The 13,880-nt window shown below is 46.2% G+C and overlaps 1 protein-coding gene across 1 annotated transcript; it reads left to right on the forward strand.

The window, feature by feature from the left end:
* Nucleotides 1-12,093: 12,093 nt before the first annotated feature.
* LOC119273533 lies at nt 12,094-13,060 on the forward strand. The gene is made up of 3 exons (XM_037554668.1): nt 12,094-12,193; nt 12,285-12,359; nt 12,577-13,060. The coding sequence occupies exons 1-3, from the start codon at nt 12,120-12,122 to the stop codon at nt 13,052-13,054; spliced, it is 627 nt and encodes a 208-aa protein (XP_037410565.1). The 5' UTR covers nt 12,094-12,119; the 3' UTR covers nt 13,055-13,060.
* The last annotated feature ends 820 nt before the right edge of the window (nt 13,061-13,880 follow it).

Consider the following 13,880-nt stretch of genomic DNA (forward strand, 5'->3'; position numbering starts at 1 on the left):
GCAAACCTCCCACTCGGGGGCTTAGCTGCAGCCCAGTGCTCGCCTAAGTGTTTGAAAATCCTACCGAGTGGAGAGCAAACCTCCCACTCGGGGGCTTAGCTGCAGTCCAAAGTACTCGCCTAAGTATTTGAAAATCCTACCGAGTGGTGAGCCAGACTCCCACTCGGAGGCTTAGCTGCAGCCCAGTGCTCACCTAAGTGTTTGAAAATCCTACCGAGTGGTGAGCCAGACTCCCACTCGGAGGCTTAGCTGCAGCCCAGTGCTCGCCTAATTGTTTGAAAATCCTACCGAGTGGAGAGCAAACCTCCCACTCGGGGGCTTAGCTGCAGTCCAAGTACTCGCCTAAGTATATAAAAATTCTCGAAGATATTCAATGATAAATCAAGTTCGGATAAAACCCAAAGGTCCAAGACCTCAGATCAAAGTACTCGAGCCCTCGGCTCGACAGAGTTTAACGGTTACAGAATTCACTCGACATTCCGAGGCAAATTTAAAGTGAAGCATAAAAGTTTTTCATTCCTCAAGCGGAGGACTGGAAGGGGCGACGAACTCGTCCAAGTCGATCTCGTCTGCAATACGAGTAGCAGCAGCAATGAAAGTCTCCATGAAGTCTTGAAAGCTGTGCTTCCTGGTATTGGCAACTTGGATGGCGGCCAGCTTTTCTTCTCGCGCCTCCTTGCAATGGACGCGGGCCAGAGACAGAGCGACATCAGCACCACATCTGGCAGAAGATTTCTTCCATTCCGCCACTCGACCCGGGACTTCATCCAGTCGAACCATCAGGGACTCGAGGTCATTCTGAAGCGTCGTTCCAGGCCAGAGTGATGTGTCGATCCGCGACATCGCAACCTTCAGCCGAGCAAGATAGTCAACAACGCTGGTAACACGAGACTCCAGTCGGAGCACGTTCATAGCAGCCTCGTCCTTCACGACAGAATTGGCGGGATCCAAGCCTGGCTCCACTCGACTGGTTTCCTCTTCGAAGCTCTGGCAGAATTCTGCAAACACGATTCAAGAATAAGACAGTGGCCTTACGCGGGCTTGGTAACTGCAAGACAGTCGGGTCAGAATAATTACCTTTGAGTATGACGAACAGCTTCTTGGTGAGTCCACCAAGATAAGCCTCCAGATCGTTAACCTTCCTCGCCAGCTCACCCGCCTTGTCGTGCAGAACCATCTTTTCTTTCTTCAGTCGACTGACCTCTCGATTAGCTGTTTCGAGAGCAGCTTTCAGTCTGGAGTTCTCCTGTTCAAGAGTTCCGATTGAAGCCAGTTTCTCTTCTGCAAGCTTCATTTTGCTCGAGGCCTCCTTTTGTGCTTCGGCAAGATCTTGATCCTTCTTCTTTAGAGCTTCCTCCAGTTCATCTATAGAACGTCGAATGAACTCAACATCAAGAATGGGAAAGAAAGGGAAGTCACTCGTCAAGAATGAGAAACCTCGCCAGCCATACCTTTTGCTTCATCTCGCGCCTTCTGCAGGTTCTGTTGAGCTAGCTTCAAGTCAAGATCGAGCTGGATCTGTTTGTTCTCCAACTCAGTGTAGAGAGCCACAAGTTCATAGGATTTCTGCAAAAGTCAGTCGACAGAGGTCCAAGATAAGTTGCTTCCGAGTAACCAAGAGACAATGATGACGTTTCTAAGACTACAGCCGAATCAAAAACATTCAACAGTAGTCTCGGGGACTACACCCAGTGGGTGCACTCAGCGTGCCCCCACTGGTTTTTAAAAAAAATCGACTGCCCGCAGTCGACCGGATACAGTTTCATTCGACATGGCCTGGCCAGACCGAGTGAAGGAGTAAAACTACAGCAACGCAATATAAAGACTACAGTCGACTGCCAGCAGTCCACTGTAGTATCGGGGACTACACCCAGTGGGTGCACTCACCGTGCCCCCACTCGACCAAAAAACTTAACAAAAACACCCAGTGGGTGTACAGATTTAAAAAGATCTTCGGAAAAGAGATTCTTCAGACAGCATACCCTAACAGAACAACCAGTGAATCGACTGACCTGGAAGTTACTCTGAAGAGCTGAACTCGCGTCATAAGCCGCTTGGCTGGCTTCTCAAACCACCTTGACCTTCTCCATCATGATGCATGCCTGGTGTATAGCTTCCTTAGCTGCACCCACTTGGTCCTCAGGGACGTGGTGTGTGGCGAAGAGCGAAGGCGGGTTTACGGTCGACGTCGAGGGCCGCGCACTCGCCAGAGGATTGGCGAAAGTCACAGAAGCCCGGGTGGTATCGCCACCGTCTCGAGCTACGGCCTCAGGCGCCAGAGTGGATTGTGGAGTCTCGCTAGCCGACGCTTTCCTGTTCTGCCTCACTCTTAGCGGCGCTTCGTCTTCGTCGTCAAGAAGGCTAATAACATGAGGAGGAGCTACGAGAAAAATTCAATCGACCGGAGTTATGAGAAATCGTCAGTCGATTCAAGGCAGAACATCAGTAATCATACCAGGGTTGGAAGTAACAGCATCTTCCATCTCTCGATCGTCGTCCTTGGCGGAGATCTCCGAAGTAGCAGCACTGCAAATTTTGAAAGACCGTCAGTCGGCGCAGTGGATCGACCAAGGATCCGTCCACGGTTGACAAAGGAGAACAAGTTCTATCACTACCCAGAAATGGTGGGGACAGTCATCCTCATCTTGGGCAGAGCCTTGGGCGGCTTGGACGGCGCCGCGCGGGGGTGCTTGGGAGCTTTCTCAGTCGGCGCTGGAGAAGAGGTACGACGGCGCTTCGATGACTGCCCAACAGCAGCAGTCGCCTTACCACGTTCCCGTGCAGGGTCGTGTGTAAGCTTGGATCGCCTTTCCGAGCGGGGAGGTCCAGCTTCCTCCTCCTCCTCCTCTTCGCTGGAGTCGACGCCGTCGTCTCCCTCTCCTTCGCCGTCAGACTCCCACTCCTCCTGTTTGTCTCCGCTTTCGCCTCCGCTCGCCTTCCCTTCCTCGGCCTGCCCCTGTGCTCCGTTGGGTGTCGAGTACATCTCTGTAGTTGCCTGGAGAATAGCAGACAAGTCGAAAGTCAGTCGACCGATTCAAAGAGAGCAAATGAAGAAAGCAAGATCTCAGTCGGGAACACAAGGTCAGACCTGGTCCACCTCGTGTGTACTGTCAAGCCGGACAACCCTCCTGGCTCCTTGGGGGTTGTCTTTGTTCCCTGTGATGCTCGACAGCCACCCTTCCAGCATCTCGTCGGTGACCTCCTCTGGGTGAACCCGAGTGGTGTCGTCGAGACCCGAGTACAGCCACATAGGGTGGTCACGAGCTTGAAGCGGTTGGATGCGCCTCCGAAGGAAGACCTCCAGCAGGTCCATGCCGGTCACGCCGTCTCGGACAAGCTGAACCACTCGACCAACCAGCACCTTGACTTGCGCCTTTTCCTCCGGCAGCACTTTCAGAGAGGCAGGCTTTTGAGCTCGGTCCAGAGAGAAAGGGGGAAGACCACTCGACTGCCCTGAGGTCACCTGGTCTTGGCAATAAAACCAGGTCGACTGCCAACCACGGACCGACTCGGGAAAAGTGATAGACGGGAAAGAACTTTTACCCCTCATCTGGATCGCCAGGCCCCCGCATAGCTGGATCACTTGCGTCCGTTTGTCACTCGACTTGGCTTTCTTTACCGATTGGGAACGGCAAGTGAAGATGTGTTTAAAGAGTCCCCAATGAGGGTGGCAACCCAAGAAACTTTCGCACAAGGAAACGAAAGCCACAAGATACACGATGGAATTGGGAGTGAAATGGTGGAGCTGCGCTCCGAAGAAGTTCAAAAAGCTCCGGAAAAAAGGATGAGGAGGTAGAGAAAATACGCGATCGATATGGGTGGCGAGGACGACGCACTCACCGTCACGAGGTTGGGGTTCGACTTCTCCCCCTGGGAGACACGCAGCTTTGTAGGGAATGACTCCCCCCTCGACCATGTCATCAAGATCTTCCTGCCGAATCACCGAGGGCATCCAGTCGCCCTGGATCCAATCCCTGGGCAGAGCAGTCCTCGAGGAAGATCTGCCCCGAGCGGACTTCTTTCCCTTCCCCTGCACCGCCGCCTTCTTCGCGCGCTCCAAAGCCGACGTCTTGTCCTTCACCATCGTCGCCGGCGAGGCTCGAACGGGCCTACGGCGCTAGGGTGAGAGCAGAGGGGGCGGAGGACCTTGCGGGGGGAGAAGAAAAGGCGAGAGCACACTGTTGGGGAGCCCTGAGCCGTCAACTTATAAGGAGCCGCTTCCGAGTGGCTGACCGGTAGGCCCAGGCGATCCCGTCAAATCCCGCAACAGGCGCGCGCGCGGTACGTGGCGAAAAAGGTGGCGTGGAGATCGAGGAGCTTCCATCCTATCCCATCCGATTACTTCGGCCGCCCCCGTCCCGCTCGCTTCCCGAAATTCGAATCCCGCAAAATCCGCGGGCTGTAGAACAACTCATCAAACTGAAGAGCCCGCTCGTGCTGGCACTCGGTATTCCACAAGTAAGGAAATTCACTCGACGAGAGACCAAGAATGGATCAAGGTGACCGAAAGAAGTTGACAACGTCATCCGTGACGATTGATCCAGTACAAGACATTCGTATAACGCTAAGAACCAGTCGGAAGGACCCCCAACTCCTTCCCCACTCGAACCTCGATCCATTCGGGGGCTAATGATGAAGCTATGTACCTAGGGTAGGGGCATGGACCTGTCCTAAGAGCCCTACCCAAGGACATCCCTGGAAGAAGTCACCTTTCAATCGACTTGAAGGTATCCCACTCGACGGATTCAAGATACTCGACCAGGAAGCTACCACTCGACTACGAAGACCAACCACTCGACCGATAGGAGATCTAAAGTCACTCCGCAAGCAAACGGTCGGCCATTAAGTAGTCTCTATGGTCATCATAGCACTTTAATAGGGACGTTACCAGTAACGCCCAGTCTTAATGTATTTTAACCCTGCGTTACTGAGGACCGGAGGGGTCTGGCGAACTCTATATAAGCCACCTCCCTCCTCAATAGCAAGGGTTGGCACCCCTGTAATTCATACACACATAATCCAGTCGACCGCCTCCGGGCACCGAGACGTAGGGTTGTTACTTCCTCCGCGAAGGGCCTGAACTCGTACATCCTGGTGTATTTACAGCTTCTCCATAGCTGAGATCTAGCCTCTCCATACATACCCCCCTACCTCACTGTCAGAGTTAGAACCACGACAGCCGCTGAGAGCACGCCAAGTGGAATCCTCTCAGCCCACCAAAAGTGCCCTGGGTGTGTTTGGTAGGGTGCATGAGGGCAAAAGTTCATAATCCGACTCACTTTTGCTTGTTTGGTAGGGTGCATGGGCTCACCTAGGCTATGCCCATCTGATGCAAAAAATTGCCCTCAGCCATGCCCATCTCATGCACCCCACACAGGGTGCATGGAGGCAGCCATGCTGCCCCTGACCGTCGTCCCCACCCACCAGACCACGTCCAGCTATGTTTAAATTTTCAAAAAAGTTCAAATTATAATATTTTTTGAAATTTTAAAAATATTTAGAATTTCAAAAAAATTTAATTTTTCAAAAAATGTTTAGAATTTGAAATTTTGTTTAAATTTTCAAGAAATATTGGGAATTTCAATTTTTTAAAACTTTTAAAAATGTTCAGAATTTCAAAAAATCAAAAATGTTTAGAATTTCAAAATATGTTTAATTTTTAAAAAAATATTCAGAATTTCAAATTTTGGGTATTTTTTAAAAAATTTCAAATTTTCCAAAAATGTTCAAATTTTCAAAATTTATTTGAATTTCAAAAAAGTAGAATTTCAAATTTTGTTCACATTTTCAATAAAAGTTCAAAATTTCAATACATGTTTAATTTCCTGTTAATGTTTTTTCAATTTTGTTCACCATTCGAAAAAATATTCGGACTCCGAAAATATTCAGCATGTCTGAACACATGCAGGCTGCCAAATAAGTCTCATCTCAGCATGTCTCAGCGCATACATCACTGCCAAACAACAGCAACTGCATGGACTCAGCATATCTACATTCAGCATGTATGAGAGAAGAACAACTAGGCTAGGTCAATACATGCTACCAAACAAGGGGTACCCCTTAGTTAGTTGCTCCCCTATATTTTGCTTATAGTGAGCCCTATGCCACTCTCGCCTCAAGTTTTTTCCCTTGAAGTTGTTACCGGGACGACCGATTTCTTCTCTCTGTATCATGGCTAGCAAACCAGGTGATGTCTGCTCGCTTGATCTATCATTGTTCGATGTTATTTCTTCTTCTTTATTGTCTGTTGATTTGTTGGTCCGATTTTCATGGTTTTTTACTTTATTTTTTTGTGATTTTCTTTACGGATTTTCACAGTTTTTTTCCTTTTCTATGTGTTTTCTTTACAATTTTCTTTGGATTTTATTTATTTTTCTTTCTTCTTTGTGTTTTTGCATATGGTTTTCATTAGTTTTCAATGGTTTTTTCTTTTTTATCTTTTTTTGTGTGATTCCTTTACAATTTTCATCTAGTTTTCATTGTTTTAAGCATTACCAACTTTCCTGTGTTTTTCTTTTATGGCTTTCTTCTGTTTTTATTGGATTTTTTGTCTGTGTTTATTTATGGTTCTCATCATTTTTCTAGGGCTTTCCTTGGTTTTTTGTTTCTTTTTATTTTCAATGTTTTTCTTTATAGTTTACTTTGAAAAGAAATTCTGCTTTTCCTTTTCCTTTTGTCAATTATGTCTATTTTTCCTACATGTAGTACACTTTTTTATACAATAGAAATGTTTCATATAAACATTTAACTTCTTTTAAATACAGGAGTGACCGTTAAAAAAAACTAGACTGATGTACACCATCTTTTTTACACATTGTACATTTGTCCTATACATAACGAACCATTTATCTACATATTTACAAAAATATCTAAATATATGATTGACCTTTTTCAAATATGTTTTTTGATGTCTACTTTTCTTCATCCACATTGTTCATTTCTCATTTACATATGAAACATTTTTATACAAGTTTAACATTTTCAAATACAAGATTAACATTGTTTTAGAACATATGTGTTCGATGTCTACTTTTTTCCATACACATTGCACATCTTTATTATACATATGAAACATTGTTATACATGTTAATGTTTTCCAAATATATGATTAACTTTTTTTCAAATACATATTTTAAACATTTCTTTGAATATGTGTAGTATATTTTTTAATACACGTTCTACATTTATGTGAAACATTCTGTTATACATGTTTAAAAAATCAGTTACATTATTAACATTTTATCTTCAAATACTTGTTCTGATGTAAAGTTTTTTATACACATTATACATTTCGTATACATCAGGAAAAAACGTTATATACATTTAACATTTGTCAAATACATGATTATCATATTTTTAAATATGCGATGGGCACTTCCATAAAAAGAAAGGAAAAAGGAAATGCAAAAGAAAAGAGAAAAAAATGAAAGAAAAAGAAAAATAGAAAGGTAAAAGCAAAAGAAAAATTACTTGCAATACGTTGCATATACACAAGATTTTTTTAACACACACGTACACAAGATAACCAGTGTTGTAGCTACATTAATGCTTCATAACCAATTGTGCTCAGCATTCTCCCATAAAAAAAATAGCTATGCGGTACTTATGGCTCGCCAAGAGGGACACATATTTGTAGCCCAACATGAGGCGCACGATGGTCTGCTACATCGTGCATTAAACATGTTTTTATCATTTACCTACTTGAGGACAAGTAAAAATTAAGCTTGGGGATGTTGATACGTCTTCAACGTATCTATAATTTTTGATTGTTTCATGCTATTATATTACCAATCTTAGATGCTTTACATGCAATCTTATATCATTTTTGGGAACTAACCTATTAACTCAGTGTCTAATGCAAGTTGTTGTTTTTTTGCTTGTTTTTTGGCTTTTCAGAAAATCAATATCAAACGAAGTCCAAACACGATGAAACTCCACGGTCATTTTTTCTGGAACAAAAGGGACCCTAGAAGGTTCGGGAGGAGGCCAAACGATCAACGGGTGAGCCACGAGCTCACCCTACGCGCCCCGAGGGGGGGGGGCACCCTGTGCTCGTGGATCAGACGCAACTCCGTTTGACCTAATCTCAACTCCATAAGTTCCCAAATATTTCAAAAACACTAGAGGGTAACCCGAAACAATTTCTCCACCACCGCAAGGCTCTGTTCTTCCACGATCCCATCAGGAGGCTTTTTCGGTATCCTACCGAAGGGAGAATCGATCACGAAGGGCTTTTACATCAACCTTGCTGCTTTCCGATGATGTGTAAGTAGTACACTACAAACCTACACATCCATAACTAGTAGCTAGATGACTTCTTCTTTCTCTTTGATCTTCAATACAGAGTTCTCCATGATATTCATGGAGGTCGATTCGATGTAATCTTTTTTTTTGCGGTGTTTTTGTTGGGATCCGATAAATTTTGTGTTTGTGATCAGATTATTCATTGAAAGTAGTTGAGTCTTTTATGAACTTTATTATGCATAATTGTTATAGCTTTGTAATTCTCTCCAATATTCTTTTTGGTTTGGCCAACTAGATTGATTTATCTTTAGTGAGAGAGGTGCTTTGTCATGGGTTCAATCTTGCGGTGTCCTCACCCAATGACAGTAGGGGTAGCGAGGCATGTATTGTGTTGTTATCATTAATGATAAAACAACAAGGTTCATTCAAATTGCTTTGGTTTATTCTGTCTATATTATGTCATCTTTGGTCTTCCTTATAGCACTACCCTGTTCGTCATAAACTTAATATCATGGATGCATGCTGGATAGCGGTCTATTGATGGAGTAATAGTAGTAGATGCAGAATCGTTTTGATCCACTTGTCATGGATGTAATGCATATATACATGATCATTGCCATGAATAACATCGTAAATATGCGCTTTTCTATCAATTGTCCAACAGTAATTTGTCTACACACTGTATGCTACGTTTGAGAGAGAAGCCTCTAGTGAAAACTATGACCCCCGGGTCTACTTTTATCATATTAACAAAATGAAAAATATCTTTCTGTAATTTATTAACTTTTATTTTGTTTTGCAATTTATATTTCTACCACTACCAGATTTGATCCTTGCAAATAACGAGCTCAAGGGGATTGACAACCCTCTGGCCCGCATTGGGTGCAAGCATTCACTCTTGTGTGTGCAGGTACTGTTCACTAGGCTTTATGTGAATCTTCTATTTGTTTCATAACTTTGGTTTCCACTGAAGGAAATACTTATGAGCTACTATTTTGCTTCACCCTTCCTATTCGAGGAAAATCACAACGCAACTCACAAGTAGCAATGCCACACCCAAGGCGCCAGATTCTATGCGCTTGCCATCATGGGAGCTTCCTGAGACATGCGAGACGTGGCTAGTGCACCACCAGGAGAAGTGGCACAATCGTCATGCAACATTTACGACGGCAGGTTGTTGTCCGAGAGGACGTTCAACACAAATAGGTTGCGTCCTAGTGCGGTTGCATTGTCACTAAGAGGGGAGGAGGCGACGGCTAGGGTGATCGGGATGCCTTACCGTCGGGCTTTTATGGCAAGGGACAGGGTTGGCGCTGCAGGAGATGTTGTTGCATGGTGGGCATCCGATGGGCCATTACGGGATTCTGATGGAGTGGTTGCGCCCCACTAATGGCGTGTATTTAGCATTCACGTCACCCCCATTGCGGGTGGTTTTCTATGTCTCTGGTTTCCGTACAGAGCGGTGGTATGCTTCAAACCCGGTTGTGGCGTGAGGAGGAATAAGATGAAGTTTTACTCGTGCCACAACAGGCAAGTCGTCCACCACTTCCAAATATGGGGCCTATGAGCTCGGTTTTGTTGCGCGCTCCATATATTATGACAATCCGGATGCATATTGTGCTAGATTTTTTTATGTATTGTCCGTCATACTAGCGGTTATTATGAAGATCAGACATATATGACACATATGCTAGAGGCCTAGAGCTGCTCTTAAGCTTTACGTCGGAAAATTGATATTTCATCCGTGTCTAAACAAGATATAGGAGTACATGTGAACGCAGCTAAAATGTGGCGGCGACGGACATTTGTGGACAAGCATGCAGCTGCAGTGCTTGCAGGGGAATCTTCGACTAAAACGAGGTAGTGCTGCTGGCTGCATGTGCTTACGCACACCGACATTTCTCTTTTTCTGCAGGGGATTGGAGACTCACAGCGACCTTTGTTGACTTACTACAAGATTCCCAGTCATATGATGTCGTCGAGGACGCTTTTTACCCTCGGGTTTAACCTCGGGTTCCTTCTCTCCCTTTAAAGCGAAAACATTAGTAAGAGCTATGGATAGAAGAAGATCAGAGTCGTGAAATCTGATGAAGTTTTCAGTCGGGGGTTATTTGCTCTGTATGCTGCAGGAGCAGTCTAGGAAGAATGGAAGGAAATACTACGTCGATAACGCACTTGTTCCTTGTTAGATGGAATGGTATCCAACGTTCCGTGGAAACTCTTTCATTTCAAATAAGTTCTTCTTAACAAGCAAATAGCATTTTCTATTGATTTATCCCCTCAACTAGACTAGACCTATGTATAGATTAGGATCCGTGCTAAGTACAGCCGCTTGCACCATTTGATGCAGACCTGCAGAACACCGGCAAGTAATTTGTACCGCGTAGATGGTAAACAGCCCGCAAAAAGGTTAGTTAAAAAACTGATGGTATGGTCTTAACTCTTAAGATACCAAGATAGTCTAGCATGTACCCCTTCGCTCTCGTACCCGACGGTACCCTCAGCGCTAGGGTTTCTCGTGCCACCCGTCGGTGCTGCCGGCGGTCTATCTCGTATTCTATAGTCTTAGGACAATGGAAGTGCGGTGGATCCTGGCCCTTGCGGGCGGGAGGGCTCTATTTTCAGATGGTTTTTTGATTTTTATTAGGGTTTGTGTCTTGCTCGGAGAGGCGAGGTGGCAGCGGCTCTCTAAAGATGAAATAAGGTTCTCCCTGCCTAGCTCCCGTCCCGGTGGTGCTCTAGCATCGCAGGAGGGCATGTGGAGGTTTGTCTCCGATGGATCTCGCGGGATTCGGCGTTTGTCTTTGATGGATCCACGTGGATCCGATCTTCGTTCGTCTGTGTTGTGTCTACAGGTTGGTTCCTTCTGATCTACACATCTCATCATCAGCGGTTGTTGCTATCCTGGTGCACTGGTCCTATGGGGTCTTAGCATGACGACTTCCTAACTATCTACTACAATAAGGTTTGTCCGGCTTCGATGAGGGACGATGACGGCGGCGCGTCTTCGTCTCGCTCCAGCGTTTGTAGTCGTCGCTAGTGGTCTACGGACCTAGATGTATTTTGTACTTCTGGTGTTCTTTGTACTATCTTGACAGTTAATGAATAGATTGGAAGTTTTGCTCACAAAAAGAAAATACCAAGAGAGTATCCTATTTCTTAACATCAATCATATGTAGCATATATAACTATATAAGAAAAGGTGTCGATCATACATGAGTAGATTGATTTATCAACCTTCAGATGGACCAGTACTGCAAACTGTAGTGCACAATGTTGATTGTGAAGAGACTGGTCATTGTAGCTCTCAACTGCATGGTACTCTGGAAAACCTGGCGCGTCCCGCTGGAAACCCCCTTCTGTGTGAATGCTGAATGCATGGAGTTGGAATTCGGATGACAAAGTACTGCTAGCTAGCTTCGTTTGCCGTTGCCAGTCATGAATCACGCGTCACCGACCAATGGAGGACGGCTTGGATCGTCTTCAGCTGCTGCATGAACGATCACGCACGCACGTACGTACGTACGTACGTGGGACCTTGGCGCAAGCAAGCATGCATATGCCTGTGGAATTGGGCGGCGTTTGCTTTGCACTTACCTTCGGCTTTGCACAGACGCGTGCCCGGCGTCGGTCGGCACCATGCGGACATGCAGTACATGCGTGCACTTCAATAGCACGCCGCCCCACTATGCTTTGGCCGAGGGTCTGTGTGTGTGTGTGTGTGTGTGTGTGTGTGTGTGTGTGTGTGTGTGTGTGTGTGTGTGTGGAGGCTAGCTGGACTGGGATCATGCTATAAATGCCCCCAACCCTCCCTAGCCAGGATGCAACCACCCAAATCAAAGTGGCGCATCGATCTAGCAGCTTGCACGGTGCTGATGAAGAAGGTGACCGTGGTTGCTGCACTGCTGCTGTTCCTCCCGTTCGTCGTCAAGGCTAAGGATGGCAATGTGTAAGATTGCTGCCGTTTATTCGTTTTTTTCTTTCTTCATCTCGAGATACGCTGGCTAACTGTTCCCCTGGGTCGATCTTATTAATTTCAGGGCCGGATGGAAGCCGAACGAGACACCGGAGACACCGGAATCGGACCTGACGGTGCCGCCGTTCGTCTTCAACGTGTAAGCCAGCTATAGTAGTGCTACTTCGTATCTATCATCTCATGGATAGCTGGTTGCGCTTCTTTCTTGTTTCAGTACTTACTGACTCGAAGCTTTGCACAGCAAACCTGGGCTACGTACGATTTGGTCTCAGTCGTGTAATTTCTATGAAAATGTAACAAAAAGACGTAATTTTCTGTCATTTAAGCGCTGTTAATTTTATTCATCGGTTGCTCAGGTCCGAGATAAACGAGCCCGTGAGGCTCACGCTGGACGTGGCTGCACGAGGAGGTTACACAGCCTTCATGACGGAGCTGCACAGGAGACTGAAGGCCACGGCCAACGGGTGGACCATCAAGGAGCGTCCGGTGCTGGGCGTGCAAAGGCTTAAATGGCAGCCGCCGGACACCTGGATCTACGTGGACCTCAAGTGGGGCGGCGTGATGCCCACCCTTGCCATCAGGGCAGACAACTTGTACCTTGTCGGATTCCAGCTGAATGGAGGTCCGTGGTACGTGTTCAAGAACACGTTTTGGTGGGTTCGCCCTCTGCTCCCCGGGTCCATCCCGCTCACCTTCAACGACAGTTACAAATCTCTCACTCGGCGGCCGAGGCTACAGAGACCTGGGCAGTGTGGACGTCGGCCGGCTACCAGCCTTGGAAGCAGCGAAAAACCTAACATGGTACATGCAGGGCGGCCCCATCACCATCACTGAGCAGGATATCAGTGTAAAACAATAAGTTTTGGGAACCAGCACAACCCTCTAGGGGTGGCTTATCTCATTATATATAATGGTTCTGTTACAATACGTACATAGGTACAGAAGCTATACATAGTCTAACACCCTCCCTCAATCTTAGCCACTTTCTAAAGAACTGAGAAGGGTAAGATTGCGCCTACCAGCCTCAAACTGTGGCAGTGGTAAAGGCTTAGTGAAGATGTCTGCAAGTTGATCCTTAGATGAGATAAACTTGATTTGGAGTTGCTTCTGTGATACACGTTCCCGTACAAAGTGATAGTCAACTTCAATGTGTTTCGTTCGGGCATGAAATACTGGATTTGCAGAAAGGTATGTAGCACCGATGTTATCACACCAAAGAATAGGAGGCTGTGGTTGAGACAAACCCAACTCCTGAAGCAAAGACTGCACCCAAATAATCTCTGCAGTAGCATTAGCCACAGCCTTGTACTCAGCTTCAGTACTGCTACGTGACACAGTAGCCTATTTCCGAGCACTCCAGGCGATCAGATTAGGGCCAAAGAATACTGCATAACCCCCCGTGGATCGCCTGTCATCTGGGCTACCAGCCCAATCTGCATCAGAGAAGGCCGAAAGGACCCGAGAGGAAGTCGGCCGAATATGCATACCAAATGTTAGGGTGAACTGAACATAACGAAGAATGCGTTTAACAGCAGCCCAATGAGTATCTCTGGGAGCCTGAAGATACTGACAAACCCTGTTAACAGCATAAGAGATATCTGGTCTCGTGATCGTCAAGTACTGAAGTCCACCAACAATGCTCCTGTACTCTGTGGCATCC

The sequence above is a fragment of the Triticum dicoccoides genome, chromosome 3A, assembly GCF_002162155.2.
Source record: "Triticum dicoccoides isolate Atlit2015 ecotype Zavitan chromosome 3A, WEW_v2.0, whole genome shotgun sequence".
Lineage (NCBI taxonomy): Eukaryota > Viridiplantae > Streptophyta > Magnoliopsida > Poales > Poaceae > Triticum > Triticum dicoccoides.